Raw genomic sequence first — 16536 nt, 5'->3', positions numbered from 1 at the left:
GATAATCCCCTCACTCCAAGACAATCCATCACTGTCTTATTTCAGCACAGTTCAGTGGTCATAGTCACATTCACACACACAAAAACCCCACAGAATCCAAGCTAAGTTTCTGCAACCAACTGCAACAGCTTCATGCAGACACAAACAAACACTCATCAAGCACTCAAACGTTAACATTACCAACCCAAAATGAAACAGATGGGGGAGGAAAAATGCCAAAATATGTCTAGTTTTTAAATGCCCAGTATTTTGATTAGATGCTTAAAACATTTTTTTTTTCTCTGAACCCACACAGCCTCCCAATCTAAGTTCTGATACTTCTGCTTCTACAACCCTTGGCATTCCTGACTTCAGAATTTAGAGAAGGTTATCAGTAGCCCCAGACAGAGCATGGCTGTTCTTTTGCTAACCAGCTGGGGCATTGGCTGTATTGCAGCTGAGCAGCAAGCTCAGGGTGGGAAAACAATCCAGTTTTATAGGCAGCTTTTGAGACAAATCTGGCTGGCAGGCAACTCCACATTTTACACCACTGTGAACAAAGTAGTGAAGTCTCTTAAAACAGAGCTGACCAATACATAAAGGAATAAACAAAAGATAAATCAGATTCATAATATACAGCTGACAATAGAAAGGTTGAAGTTGTAAAATCAGAAACAGTCTGATCAGATTCTGTCAGATTCTCAGAAATGTGAAGGTTACTAGAAATTGATACGAGTATCATCTCCAAACTTAATTTTTGAGAACGCAGATACTTCCATGTGCTTTGGATATTCTCCAGTTTCTGCTGAAGAGAACTAACAGACAGAACACAACCAAGGTTAAACTAAAGCAATCTATAAAACCAGTGTCTCATGCAAGCAAAGGTCAGGTGATGTTCCCCATGCGAAACATCCAATTCAGCATGAATCACATATTAATATGACACTTGAAGTGCCAACCATGCCACAGTACTAAAGTTAGGGCTTTCAGAGCCCATAATTCCTCAAAATGAGCAAAAAAACCCCAAAACCCCAACACAAAAAAAAAACAACCCACATAATCCTCTTTACACAGACTAGGCAAAGGCAAAGACTGCACACAAACTTTAAGTGTAATGAAAACCAGCATTTTTTTCTGCCTCTAGCAGGCTTCCTTTGCATAAAACCTCTTCTGTGAATTGGCAGATCTCCCCTTTTTGGCCCGAATTGCTGGTATGTGGCATTCATTCTGCTGCTTGAATGCTGGTAACTGACAGAGCTAAATCTTTCCATTGCTGAAATTTCATTTCCCACAAAATTCATACAAAAAATTTGTCCTATTACAAGGAGCTGCTACTTTATTATCATGTGGAAAATGAACATCTCTGTCCAAAAAAAGCCATGCAAGTCTGTATTGCCTGGGTCTCTCATACACACACAAATATTTATGATTTTGAGAGGAAACAGGAATTTGTTTGACGACTTACAGTACACCTCAGATGATGGTCTCTCAGCGTGTTTTTTAGATAATGCTGTTATCTTTGTCCATAGTAGGAAAGAAGGAGCTTTGAGGGGCCTCGTGGCTTCTCAAGGGGTAGTTTTGAAAAAAACAGGAATATAAACTGAAAATGAATGTGGAAATGTTCTGTAACTAGATAAGAAGTAAAAGGCTGCCTCTGTTCCATACTTAAACAGAACTGGTAAAATATGACAGCTCTCAGTCATTGTGTTATTAAAATAAATTAAATTCAGAACCATAGGACTATGCTTGAGATTTGTATGGCTAACACACACTAGTTGAGAGAATTTTCTCTCCTTTATACTGATATGCTCTTGAATTTTTTCAATTTAAAATCTGTTTTTCTAAAAAAGTGATTGCGCCAAGTCTGTACACAAAAGTATATTCAGTGGAGAAGTCTTGATTACCTTGAGACATGAGGCCAGACTACATACCTTTAACAAAGCATGGATAAAATCTAAAAATACCAAGAAAATACATAATTTGAATGAGTTATGGCATACCTAATTCTCTCAAAAACAGCTGTGAATTAGATCCACACCCGCAAGTAATGAACTTCAAAAAATGAAGTCTTGTGAAAATGTCACATTAATCTACCCATGCAGTAAAGAGTCTACTCACCCACTGCTTACTAAGATGATTAGTAAGGAAATCACAAGTTAAACTTTATTCATCTAAAGAAAAATAGGGAAGAGGTTGCAAGGTTGATTTAACTCAGAAGATATTATTGTCACTTGACATTTACATGCAATGTATAATTCCATTCCCACTTACAGTCTGGGGAAAGCCTGTTAAAATTACTTCCTTAATGCGTGAACACTTCTTTGAATTGTGTTCTTTTCATCTGCCACCTTCTCCTTAAGCCAGCTGGCTCCTTTTGTTAAGCCTTTTTAATAGGAAAGTTCATTACATGTAATTTAGAGAGCAGTTTGAGATTGTCACCTTCTATTGAGCCCTACTGCACATGCATATTTCAGAGCACTCTATAGTATATGTTCATAGTGTCAAAAAGGCAAAAGGTTCACATTCGTATGCTGAACAACTCTAGCATGGGACTAATCGGAATGACCACATCTATCTTCTCATTTTCATCCACATGGACCACTCCTCCTTCCATTTATATGCCAAACTACTCTTCCCCTTTGTAAAAGGTAACACCTTTGTGGCAACAACAGAAGTTGCTTACATGGAAACACCACTAGGAAGGCATTCAAGTTTCTTTCGCCATCTAGAGAATGATCAGCACACTGTCCTGCTTAATCCTGTTGCTGTGGCTTTCTTATTTCTTATTTTTCCTTGTCCTTCATTACACATTTCTTTACCACTTGCTCCTCTCCCTTTAGTCTTCCTTCTCATCCAGTTCCCCCATTCCCACTTTTTTTTCCTGAGCACTTGCTAGTCTACTTTTTGATTCTTTCTCTATATCCAAGTGCTATCTTCCCAATGATTACAGTCTTTGGGGGTCACCTCTTACTTTCTCCCATCCTTTTATGTAATAGCAGCTCTAACAGACTCATAGCTGTTGGTTTTCTTTTATTGGCATAAAGGTCCATAAGCAAGAAAAAAAACACAAACTGAAACAACAATAACAAAAAAGGGCTTAAGTTCCCCAGTCATAAGTAGTAACTGCTGTGTACTGCACAGTTTGGGAACTAACCTAACATAAACACTGCCTGAGGGTGGCTGGGCAGTGTGAGCAACAGCAATTACTTGGTTACTACATGCCCTACATAAAATGTGCTGTATGATGCTCACCAGTAATGTCAGACCCTTGTTCAATGTCTATGAGGGTACAGGGATTGTTCTGGTTTTTAGTTTGTTTTAAGAAGGGGCTGACTGTATGCTGACAATTTTGCAGATGCATCCCTATCTTTAATGGCACATAGTGTATAATTCAGGCAAAGACTCTAAACAAAACAAGCATGAGACTAAATCCTGCTAATTGCATTTTACTTCAATAAGCTCTCTCAGTAATTCAAAGAGCGAGCAACACAAATTAATCATGCCTGGAAACTGGGACTTACACCCAGACTGACTAAAGTAGATCAACTTGTGAAGTTAAAAGATGCTAAAGGGGACTTGTTCATGATCTACCACTACCATCTTGAATATTTCTGAACATACTGGGCTCTTTGATTATCAAATACAAATGTAAGATCCAGTGCCTGAAAACTGAAACAAGAAAGAAAACACAAGGTTGAACAGTTTATTCAGAGATAGGATGGATTCTTCAGTGGACCTATTGCTGAACTGTGGGTTTCACTGTGAATTTTCTTTCCGTAAGTAGTTCTGGTAGCACTTTTTTTGAATCAGTGTAAAACTTTCTCTCTTCCCATAGTATTATCCCACTAATAAACACCAGACTACCCTCCTGTAGACATGGTTGTGGATCCACTCATAAACTTCATCTAAGTGCAAATCCTCCTTTAGTGCCCTGTGTGTACTTTAGTGGTTCAAACCATTTCATATCACCTGTAATTGTGGGATCACACCTACAGTTGTGATACTTCCTATTTGTCAATTCACAAAAGGCAAGGACGATATCTTTGCCATGGTATCTTCTGCTGCCTTTTATTTCCCCTGTACACATTTTTTTCCTAGCTACCTATCTGCTACTTTTTCCAATCACCTACCACCATTACAGACAATTCGCATTATTTTAGATTCTTGTAACATAATTTCCCCAGGTACAGATGACATAAGCAAAACCAAAAGTGAATAACTACACGGGAGTTTGAGATATTCATACATCATCCCAAAACACTCCTGACGCCTTTTTTTATAGAAAGGAAACGTGTTTTGTGAACTCCAGTGACTTCTTCAAGGCCACAGGGTGATGCCAGTTTGAAAGCACAGTTAGTCCCAGCCTTGAGGACTCAGAAAAATTAGACTCAAGAGCACCTCAGTTGTTTTATCTCATTCATATAATGCTATTATGTGTTCCTTGTTCTTCTTCTGAAAAAATGGGAAAGAAAATGAGAAGGGAAACAAAATAATCTATGAAAATCATAATTAAAAATGTTTTAAAGCTCCAGTTCAGACCACCAACTGTTGCCTATCTGCCGAAGGATAGTATTTTTCATAGCTCTCAGTGTCAGTAAGGAACACAAAAGTCTTGCACACAATTCTGACTGATAAAGCAAACATTCAACTTTAAATTCCTGGAATTTAATCAGTACATATTACAATCTTCGTTCCTCAATGGAGCGTCAGAGCTATATAACATTGCTGTACATTTCATAAGACATGTCATAAAACCTGGATATGAGTCAGAGTTGGTTTGGGGTTTTTTTTATCTGAAAGTATTAAAAAGCCTCTAGTAATTAATTCTATGTTCACTTACAAAAAAAAGTTACTTGAGCATCAAAAAAAAAAAAGGTAAAAACTAGTAAAAAGTTCTTGAATTCTTGAAGAGATGAGAAAAGAGACAGGAAAAGAAAGGAAAAAAAATGAATTTAAAAAGTGCCCTGTATCTATTGGTAAGGATCTGGAAGAAGTTTCAGAATGATCACGTCTACATTAAGGGCTTCTTTCATGTTTTGACCAGACACTGAGAACATGTCAGCACAATGCTTACTTTTGACCCAGATAAATCTTTTCCTAGTAGGAAGAATCAAAACAAGAAATACAATTGCTTTATATTCTTAATCTTTCTGAATGCTGCCAACCCCAGAGTTTTTTCTACTTTTGTGGTTTCCTCTTCCCAGTTATTTAGGCACACAATTAGATCACTGAGAGCTAAAAACCTATCTACTTAAATTGATAAAAATTGAAGTCTTCAGAGTGGGTTCTTCAAAGCCCACACTACTTTCTATATATACCGTATGCCTCTACATTTAAGCAGGAGTTAGTGGTATTTTCTTATTGCCACATTTCTGTAGCAGAAATACGATGATAAGAAAATGACAGATTTATATACTACAGAGAATATTTTCATACAGTAAATTACTCAGATAAAATATTCCTCTTTGGCTTTTCTTCAAAGAGGTTGATTTATCTTTGTGCTAAAGAGCCCACACAAGACCTCTGCAGTACTTCATAGTATTTCTAAGCTGGAACAGACCATCAGGATCATTCTATTCTGATCTCATGCATAGCAGAGGCCAAAGAACCTCACCCAGCAATTTCAAGCCTATAACTTACAGCTGTAAGCTCACTCATTCTCTCAAGGTTATCACTAGCACACAGAGGGTCTCCAAAAAGGTCTACACAGCATTTAAATCCCGCTTATGATCTATTTTGAAGACTACTGAGATTTTATGAGGTCTAGGACAGAGAAATTTATAGTAACTACGGGCACATGAGGTAACCCACCAGGCGACCGCAAATCTCTCTGACTCACAATGACCTTAGAAAAATACATAAGAAAATTGAATAAATATTCACACATACATATGCATGTATTTGACATCAGACACTGTGTAAATACCACCTACCAAAATCTGTAAAATAAAACTGTGCAGTTTTCATCTGAGCACTCATAAGTGTTTAGACAAAGCCCAGGACTGTTCAGCTCTGACCTTCTGCTCAGGCGCATGCTGTCAATACATTTCCATGAGAACACACTAAGGACAGCTATTCAGCAAGCTAAGGTTTAAATCAAGCCTGGATTTCACTATGTATGATACTCTCTAGTTCAACTGCAACATACCATATTCACATATTCAAGAATAAATGTATAAATGCAATGATCTGTATTGATCTGATAATACAAATTCTCTTTCTATTAATCTCAATCCTTCATTTATACTTTATCGTCACTACATGTAAGAGTACAGTGATATGACACCAACACCTGTATATCCATTCCACGAGTGACTTCCAAAGTGCCACAGCAGGTGAAAGAAAAAGGAAAGCCTCTGCTGCCACCTAAAGGGTTTCTCTTTCCTTCGAACTGCTAAAGTTGAGAACAAACATACTTGGACGCACTCAGCTTAATGAGCACCCAAACTGAAAAAGAGCCATCAGAACAGAAGCATGCTGCTTAATATAATAATATAGCTGCTTAATATGGCTTTTTACAGCTTAATGTAGCTGCTTTCCCCTCACTGCACAGTGTTCTTGCAGGCAAAATTACAGCTAGGAAAGAGTAACAACACTACATATTTGTTTCTTCCCACTTTGTAAGATTACAGACTACAGTCAGAGTGGTTTTGGATAAGTATAAAAGAACACAAGTCTTTCATTACAAGTAATATTTTTCCAGATTTTGAAACAAGGCACATTTCCAAATTCTCCTTTTTTGGACAGCTTCTTTAAAGAACAGCTTCCAGAACCAATCAGTGTATTCCAGCAACAGGCTCATCAGTGCTGGATACAAACACTGTAAGTAAAGAGAGGTAGAACAAAAAATTAATCCAACCCTCTCCTCTCAAAATTTTTATACTGACTGCAGAGCATAGTGCAAAAAAATGTAACTTTTTTGTTTTCAGAAAAGCATTTCACAAGAACTCAACCAGTCTTTCTTGTTTCAAAGAATAAAATTACTTGAACAAATACTGCAAGTATTACATCATATATCTATCTACCTACTTCAAGAAAACATATCTTTCTCATTGTTAGTTGAAAGGGTGAATACATGTAAAACAATACAAGAAGCACAGCACAACAGAAGAGAAGGATAAGTCAAGATTAAAAGCACATCTTTCCTAAAATGATTAATCTTAAGCGAGGGATTTAAAGGAAAGCAAAATTAGTAATTTTGAGAAAAGGAATCTGGAACATTTTATTTCCCATACCACAAAATACAAGCTTACTTTAGACAACAGGAAAAGAACTTCCCCAAGAAGAAAGATGTAATTTTGGTGCCTACATTGAGTTAGTGCATGTCACCAATTATCATCACAGACATTGGTGTAGCAACAAATCAGACCAGTGAACAAACAGCTTCAGGCAGAGAAAAACCTGGGGTTAGAATAAAACTTCCTCTGTGAACAGCATGGTATCATGAGGAAATTCTTGCAGCTTCACAGGAAGCATCTCACAGAGGTCAGCACAGAAGGATGAACTTCATGCATCATTGGCCTCTCTTCATTTTCTACAGTACCTTCTCATAACAAGAAAACATTTCTGTATAGCAACTTTCAGTGAAAAGTCATTTATCTCCAGGATGGACCTTGACATTCTACACTTACATTCTCCAACAAGAAAACAGAAAAAGAAAATCTACACTTAGGTTCTCCAATAAGAAAAAACCTGTATTCCTGCAGTGCATATAAAACTGTTTGCTACTTTCTTCTCACTAGCACCTTCACAGGTAATATGGACTTAAAAGTGAAAACCAAGGTCTGATTTCTCATGAAGAGTCCCTGCAACACAGGCCACAGCTTTGACCATTACGAAGCCACTGTGAGGTGGAGACTTGACCAAAACATCATTCATATAAGATGGAAGGCAAGATGTGCAAGAAAATATCTTGACATGGCTTATCTTGACTGGACAAGAACAGAGCAGCAAGGCAAAGTTTATCCTGCTCATTTCATCAGTCAGAAGACCTTCATGCTCACACCTTTTCCTCAAGCAAGTTGCAAAGTGTCATTCCAGCCTAGATGCTACAGCCTGTTCTCAGGACAAGTACCTTACGTTTGGATTATTTTTATGAAGCACAGTGATCTCTAACACCATGGAAACTAAGAGACCGTAAACATTTTAGAAGCACAGGTGTCAGCAGGTTAATTTCTGGATTCCAAAATAATCACATCATAGTCATTTCATGCACAAGAACTTTGCCAGTGTCAAGATTCATGGTACGATACTGCAGGAATCCTGCATTTGAATTTCCAAGGAAAAATAAGTTAGAAAAAAAAAAAAGAACAAAGAAAACAAATTAACCAAATCATTTGATATTCAAACACAGCCACAGAGTCCATTTTTACACTGGAGTTTATACCATTCCAAGTAGAAGTTTTAGGTCAATGACAGAGAAACTATCATGGAACGGGTCCCTCTCTCTAGGATGAACAAACTTAGAATCTTCAAGAGGGACTGTTTTAGGCTGCTGCAATGGGTTTAGAAAGTCGCTGCAAAGAATAGTGGATATTCCATATAAACTCATCCAACTGTCTATCAAAAGGCTGGCAATAATTTCATAAAACAAGGCTAACGACCATGTCTGTATGTTCCACACTTCTTCCTATGTCAACAACCCTCAGCAACATTTAGAGCTGTTCTTGTTAAAACCATTCTAAGTGAGCAGTGAGATAAATCAAAGTAATGTGGGTAATCCCACAGGGTTAAATCTACATGGAAAGATCCTACATTACCAATGACTGTTTAGCTAGTATTGAACAGGCATGATGACACAAGTGGATCTCAATCCATCTGGAGATGAAAAAGTAGTCAGAAAAGGAGGACATTGCACATCTGAGATGCAATGTACACATGAAGAAAAGTGCAGAGGCAGCCCTGGGACAAGGGGAACACACAAATGGGATAAGCAGACAGAACTGAGGTAAACTCTACTGGCGGAAGGAGCAGGTTATGCAATGAGCAGACAAGAAAGAAAAGCCAGAGCTGTAACTCTTAACTTAATCTGGGGAACATGCCAAAGAATCATATCACTAACACTTTTAAGACCCCTGAGCATGTTCTGTACATACTGGTGAGCAGCAAAACCCTTCAAAGGATGTTAAGAAGAGAGGAGGAATTCTCAAGCAGATCCTGATAGTGCTACAGGAAGATCACTGATACATACACATGGCAAACAGCCACGGGCAACAGATGACCATGACATTTTCAGCATGTTTTTGAAGAAAAAGTAGCTCTTTTCTTTTTCCTCAAGCAAGATTATAATTCACCTGCAGTAACTGCTTCCCAAACAGCTACTCCACACCTTAGGGCCTCTACACTTCATAGTGGGAATGTGATGTGTGGCTGAAGAAAGTCCCAGACATCAAGGAAGCACCTTGCTTTCTACTAGAAAACCCATCCAGCTAATTAGACAAAACTCTAGCTGTTCACTCTTTAAAATGCTTTTCAAAAGTTTTATGCTAAGAAATTCTTATCTTGTCTGTAGTTAGCATACTCTCCAGACCTCCCAGTTATTTCCCATTTGTACTGGACAATCCTCCCAGTTTGGGGTCCAGCCCCTACAAAAGCAACACCCCATCTAAAGAGCAGCTGCTGACTGGAAGCCTGGAGATAACCCTGAGTTAGATTTCTTCATTCCAATATCCACAGCTCTCCATACTTTACAATCCCGTATTCTTGAGAAAGTTCTGCTGCTTTCTCATGAAGAGTCACCTGAAACTGGCATCCTCAGTGAGCTGACCAAATTTACATCCAAAAACTCTGAGCAAAGCTGGGAATGGATGTCTGTCATGGATACACCAGATCTATCCTGGGCCAGCATATTTGTACCATAATCAGCACATCAGTCAACACTGCATTGCAGGTTTCACTAATTCCAAAAACAGAGAATAAAACTTATCATTCAAGTATTTGACACAGATGTCCATCAGTGCTTTCTAACTCTATAGAACTACTTCAAGTAGTTAAGTAAAGACAGTTCAGCAACCAAGAGAAGTTGAATTAGAAGTGCAAACAGCTGTTCCTCTGTGTGCAAAGGTGTCAACATGGGGCTTAAAGTTCAATACTCAGAGCATTACAATTCAGAGAAGTTGCCAAACAAGTACTTGTGACAAGTGACTTAATGAATTCTCGTTCTGCAACCACACTACTAAAGCTCAAAAACAGAATGAGGCAAGATTTAGGAAGATGCAAATTATAGTAGAACTGAGATGATTTTACTTGCATTATAACTGATTTTGAACAGTGTCATCTTCATATTCTTAAATCTATTAGGACTCCAATCCAGCAAAGGATATAGGCACACACTTTAGCTTTAAAATACACAGACCCTCAGAAGGTTGTGGGCCACTGATGAATATCAGCATGTCTTTTCCTTCAGTATTTTACTAGGCTGGGTCACAGAACATCCAAGAGTATTTTGAGCATAGACAGGACATATGAAATCAACTGCACAGTCTGGTTTTTTGCTTACATCATTTATTTATATAGTAACTTTTCAAAATGCTTCTATACAGCAACAGTGTACTTTAAATAAGAGAAAAATACAACCGTTAGACAATGTCAGTTTCTAAAAGATAATCAGCAGAAAGACTGAGGACAAAAGATTTATCTTTGCTTTTCACTCATTAAATAAAATGAGTTTTTAAATTGGCTGTTTCCCCTTCACATTCAGTTTGCTGAAACTAATTTTCACCTCTAGATACAGATCCTTAACCACTTACAGGATCCTTTAAAATTTTGTCTCTTTGCCAGCACATGCTCACAACAACAGTGTTCAATGCTAAAAGTCACCAGGTTCTCAATTGACAGGGAGATCTTAATCAACAATTTTACTTCATGGACATCAACAAAATCCCTTAAAAAATAAAAGGTTTTCAGGATCAGGTACATTAAAATTATTCTGCACACAGTTAGCTATTAATAACAATAGCCTTATTAATAATAAATAGCCTTATTTTTCTAAAGATTGTACAAGTTCATATATGAGCAATGCCTGACCCAAATATTTAACACAAGTAATTTCTTTTCATAAATCTACACAGGAGTAGAACAAAATAAACATTTAATAAATACACTTAACAGTAAATGTTTTTAGAATTTGGTTTGTGGAGAATAGGAATTAAGAGAGAAAAAATCACTCACTGAACTAACTTTGTTGTCTTTTCAGTCATTTATCTTAAGAAGCAAATGTAATTTTTCTCATGTACTTGCTATGAAAAATTTTGTTACTATTCACAAAAAACAGCATAGTCCAATATGAAACACTAAAGGAACAAAATACATCCACAGAAAAAGTGCTCATAAAATAAAATAAACAGTTGAAACAGAATTCCTTGCTTCCACAAAGCCTGGCAATGAAACCTGTCAGAAGCTGGACAGTTAGATTTCGCAAAGGAAATTAAAGAAAATTGCAAATGAGACAGGAAGAACACAGAAATATATTATCTAATGCTGTCTCAAAATTAAATTAGTATTTTGCCTCAGAACATGAAGGCAAAGTAGGACAGATGAGCAATAGCTCTAGAAACAGAAATTGCCACATATGAGCTGGAGGTAAGAGCTGAACAGTCAAGTCCAGCAGACCAGATGATAATAATTCTAGAACACTGAGAGTTTAGCAAAGCATGTCATGCCACAGAAACCCAGCATCTCTCCTGATGGCATTCTGTAAGGAACACAAGAACTTGAAGTCCAAGCAGAGTAGTCAGGGGAATGAAAACCAAACCTTGTAAATGTGACGACCTTCACTATTTGTTCATTCCAAGTACATACATCTGCAAGGAAAGGTGTAGGAGTAAAGAAGACAACTGTTGTAAGTAAAAACATAATTCTGGAACACCAGACCAAAGAAGTATGACCTACAAATCCTTCAAATCTGGAATACCTTCTCTGTAGAGCAATGGGATGGACTATGATAATAGATCATGCTTAATAATTTTATAACCATGATTCCACAGGAAAGTTGCCTCTGCTAAAATAAAACGTGTTATGGTCTAGGTAAGAGCTGTTTTCCAGTCACATGATGTAACTTAACTGTAACCAGGTATTTAATCAGGAGTAATCTCCTCCTCTCAGGATAGAATGCAAAAATGGTCCTTTTGGTTACTGAGTTAAATGAAAAAAATAATTTCAAGCTTCTAATTAAAGACTAATGTGTCAGAAGCATGTAAATTAGGAAGAGACATTTCCTAGGAGTACAAGGCATAGACTTACACCTGCAAACCTGCACAGTTGAGCTTAGGTGGCTTTAGATTCCCAATAGGAATGCAACAGGAGCTTCCAGGAAAAGTGAAATTAATAAAAGCTTTTAATTTTTGTATAAATAATTAATTTCTGTGGTCTTGGGGATGAAAGAATTCAATATATTCAATGTATTTCCATGCATTGCTTATGACAAAGTAGGAGAGATGGTGACTGCTAAAGCAGAGGGGAAATGGAACTGGTTACACGAGTTTTATGTCAAAGGGACTCCCCAGCTGACTGCTCAGATGAGCTTTCCATTTCCTCTACCTGCTAGAAATGACATGTCAATTGTCTCTGAGAGCAGTATGGACAAAAAGGTCAAAGGAGAGAGAGCTATCACACTAGACAATGAGAAAAACATTCATCTTCATTGTACATAATCCTTGGCTTAGGTGAATGCAAGATTTATAATGAACAGCTGAGCTTTTCTTTCAGAAGATTCTTGTTCTCCACCCTCTGCTCTTTATTAAAATTATTGGGGTTTGGAGCTTTAAAATTTTTATTTTTTCCTAGTGAAAACCCTATCACAGATCTAAGATGTGATGGGAAATGAGCCAGCTAATGCTGGTCTTTGAAAAGTGCAGTGTCTTTTGCCGTGCCCCTTTTACTGTGAAATAGCAATGACAAGACTGTTGGCAGTAATTACAGATTTGAAGTACCCCACCTTGTAAATGCCCAAACTGAAGCACCCCAAAAAAAGGCCTGATTTTCAAGACAGACAGCATTTAAAAACTGCATCCCCTAACAGGTGTCTCAAGCTTTGTATTCAAAATCCTTAGCACTATTTTAATACATTTTGCCCTAAATGTCAAATAAAACACACACAAAGAAGGAGCGTAAGAATGAAAACTCATTTTATTCACCCACTTAAGGGGCCTTCTCCATCTCATTCAGCAACGTTAAAGTTTCTACAAAGCTGTGGAGTAACAACCACTGGAAGACAATTAGTCTTGGGTGCTACAAAAGCAGGGACAGTGTTTTTCTGGTATTTACGCTTTCACTGAATTTATCATTTAAATGAAATCTTTAATTTAAGTGAAATGATTTGTCTTGGGGCGACTTGATGTTGTATTCCCTATCACTGCACTATCCCCAGAAATTAGTATATATGCCTTTCTATGCCTTTAAACTGAGCCTGAGAGGGGAGAGAGAAAAGTGCACTTTTTCAAAGCAGTTTGTTTTCATGTTCTGAGTACACAGAGATAAAACCTGTCTGCTTCTGCAGAGAGAGGGTGGGGAAGCAGCCTGCTTGCTTTCCAGCCAGCTTTCAGCCAGTTTTTTTCCAGCTCCTTTTCCTCCGGAGAGTTGAACTTTTGTTTTCCTGGGACTTCGGTTTTTTTTTCCTTTTCTCTCTGCTGGACTGTTTCAACATCAGAATACATCAGGAGGAATTTCCACCAAGGCCTTGGCCCTGGAGGGGGGCCCACCACCCCGTCCCAGCTCCAAGGAGGGGGAGAGAGAGACTACGGACGGACTCTGAAATTTTCCCAGGTTTTTCTCTCCACAGCAAGAGATTGCATTATTTAGTATTATTATTCTTTTCCTGTGTGTTTGTTAACTAAATAGTTCTTATCTCTTTCACTTTCCTTCGAGGAAAATTCAATTTTTCCCGAACCTGGTAGGGAAGGAGTGGTTTGTGGCCTGCTTCTCTCAGGGTGTCTTTCTAAGTTTGGCCAAACAGGCACACGATTGTAATGAAAACACCCTGGCCAAGCCCGAAGAGCTACAGCTCCTATAATAAAGACAGATATTAAAAGTAACTAAGTCAAAATACATAGGTCTAGGACTCATCTGTCAGATTCAGGACACAATACAAGAGAATATACTTACTGAAACTTTCCACAAGGTCAAGGGCAACCTGAGTAGCCACATCCATTCCAGAGTTGATGTAGGACTGGCAGTTTTTCAAAGAAGAAAGAGCAGAATCAATTGCATTGAACGAGATTCTTGGACCATCTGACATCTCGAAATTGTCACTCTAGAAATAACAGGGAGAACATATTAAAAGCAGTTTACACACAGAGAATTTGAGAGAGAAGACATAAGTTCTAATAGATAGCTAACCATAAAGCAGTGTCAACAGAACTACTGAAACATTAGGAAGCAGGGATGAAAGCTCCCTAGATGTCCGTAATTTCAGTGAAAGTGCAATGCAATTCATCACAGGTTTTCAATTCACCTCCTATTCAGTATTAAGCAAAATTACACCACTAAAAGCAACTGGCAGTATTCATCAGCTCATTCCTACTGCTAAGTCACAGTGAAGATCAAACTCCACGATTATGTCTGCTTGAAAACTACTGCTCTATTTACAATCCAGAGGAAGATCCAAAGAAGCCCATGTGCCCAAAAACCTGTCTGGGTTTTATAGGCATATTATCAATTAGGCTAGAAAGAAATATGATTTCTCACATTCAATTTAGCTTCACCAACAGTTGGCCCTTGGAAAAAATAATCTAACAAAGGGCCACTCTACTAAGAATGTACGTGGTGGTAAAACATCTAGCAATGTTTTTAAATAAAAGCCTGTCTTAAAAATCTCCCTACTTCTGCCAAAGATGCTACGAACTTTTGGTAACCAGATTCCATTAGCACAAAATAAAGTCACACAGGTACCATTGTTTATCTGCCTTACCTCCCCCTGGCTTTGCAATACACACCCACAACCTACATCCTCATGGGGATTAGCTGCTCTGTCATTAATAGAACCTTTGGGTGTTTTTGCTTATGCTGTGCCTATCATCCTGCTCATATCTGTTGGTTTCTTCTCAAAAATCCCCAATTTCTGCTCTTCCTTCTTCATGCTTTGCCATAACCCACTCAGACAACATGCAGCTACTGTGAGAAACATGAACCTGGTGTGCAGAATTTTATACTTCAAGTTTCAGATTAAAAAAATTCTGGTTCGGCTTTAGATACACCAAAAAAGGAAAAATAAACACAACAAAGCAGAACTCTTAGATAGACAGAAATACTGCATTAGTCCACGTAAAGAGTAACTAGTATGTTCAAGGACTATATTCAGATGCCATTGGGAGAGATAGAGAGCAGAATCCACAAACAAATTTGGGGTATACCAGAAGGGGAAGAGTTGTTCTATCAAAAACAGCCTGTAACAGGCTATAATCCAACAGCAATCTGGAAAACATCTAAATAGAAAGTACAACGCTTTTCCCAAACTTTGTATACCTAAGGTTGTATCTCCCTCTACTGCTTTCCCTGAGACTCCAGAACTACATCTTGTGCTTCACTTAAACTGAACAACATTGCCACGTTCCTCACCAGTATCATGCAGACTATGAGACCTGAATACCTGCTGTCTCCTAATGTTTATTTCCTATCTTTTTTCTTTTTTCCATTTATAAAATGTGCTTGGCTAGTCAATACTATCTTCTACTACACCATCTTTATGTCATGTGCTTCCAGCAACATTTTAACAACAGTTCAACCTCACCACAAACTGAACTTCTTAATGACAGGCAAATTGGCCTTCCTCTCTATCGCCTTCTAAAGGTGCATCTTTCCACAGATGCAGCAGGCTTAAACTACAGCTCCAGTTACGTCAGCTCATGCTCTCCCTGACAGAAGACTGTGACTGCTATCATTAGAGATCTTTAGAGGCTGTCAAACCGACAACAGATGACAACGGAAAAGTTCCTTATAGAACTCCCTGAAAGCAAAGAAAAAGAATGGTCTTGAAGATGTAATAACAAATTCCTTCAGCTAGTATGTTATGTTACTTTTTTTTAATGTAGTTGTTTGCCATCTTAGTAAGACTGTATAGAACCTCTGTGATCCAAACATACACTATTGAATAGTCACATAAAATCATGTTAGCAGCTTTATCTTTCTGAGCCCATCTTGAGTATCAAAGTTAACAGAGAGAGCCGAATTACCCTCTTGAACCTGGTAAATCTCACTGAGAAAGCCTGCTGAAATTTCTTTTGGAAATTTCACAGACACACACTGTGAAAGCGGCAATCGGGAAAAAAAAAACCCAACAGTAAGAAGTTAAAAAGGCTTCTTCATTCTCAGCAAACTACACAGGAGCAGAAGTTACTGGTTATATTAAATCATATCATTTCACTGGTAGTTTAATCTCAATCTGTCTTTTGGAAAGTAATTTCTTTTGGATGAATTTTCCTTTTTTTGTTTTCTAATAAAAGATTATTTTTCTTAGAAACTGGTTACAATCCTGTAATGCCCCAGCCTGCTTGACAGGTTCAGGGGAAGGTAGTGGGATATACCCTGGGCAGTGCATGGGAAAAACAACCAAATTCTCATGAG

The 16536-nt window shown here is 37.9% G+C and overlaps 1 protein-coding gene across 1 annotated transcript in view; it reads right to left on the bottom strand.

The window, feature by feature from the left end:
- Positions 1-16536, bottom strand: part of NSMCE2 (NSE2 (MMS21) homolog, SMC5-SMC6 complex SUMO ligase) — a 131752-nt gene that overhangs the window by 113848 nt on the left and 1368 nt on the right. Inside the window, exon 2 of the mRNA XM_039550268.1 lies at positions 14080-14227. Within this exon, the coding sequence (XP_039406202.1) occupies positions 14080-14227 (148 nt within the window). The remainder of the gene's footprint in view (positions 1-14079; positions 14228-16536) is intronic.

Source organism: Corvus cornix, chromosome 2 (genome assembly GCF_000738735.6).
Source record: "Corvus cornix cornix isolate S_Up_H32 chromosome 2, ASM73873v5, whole genome shotgun sequence".
Lineage (NCBI taxonomy): Eukaryota > Metazoa > Chordata > Aves > Passeriformes > Corvidae > Corvus > Corvus cornix.
Note: the sequence above shows the minus strand (reverse complement) of the source record. Positions and strands in the feature narration are given on the sequence as shown.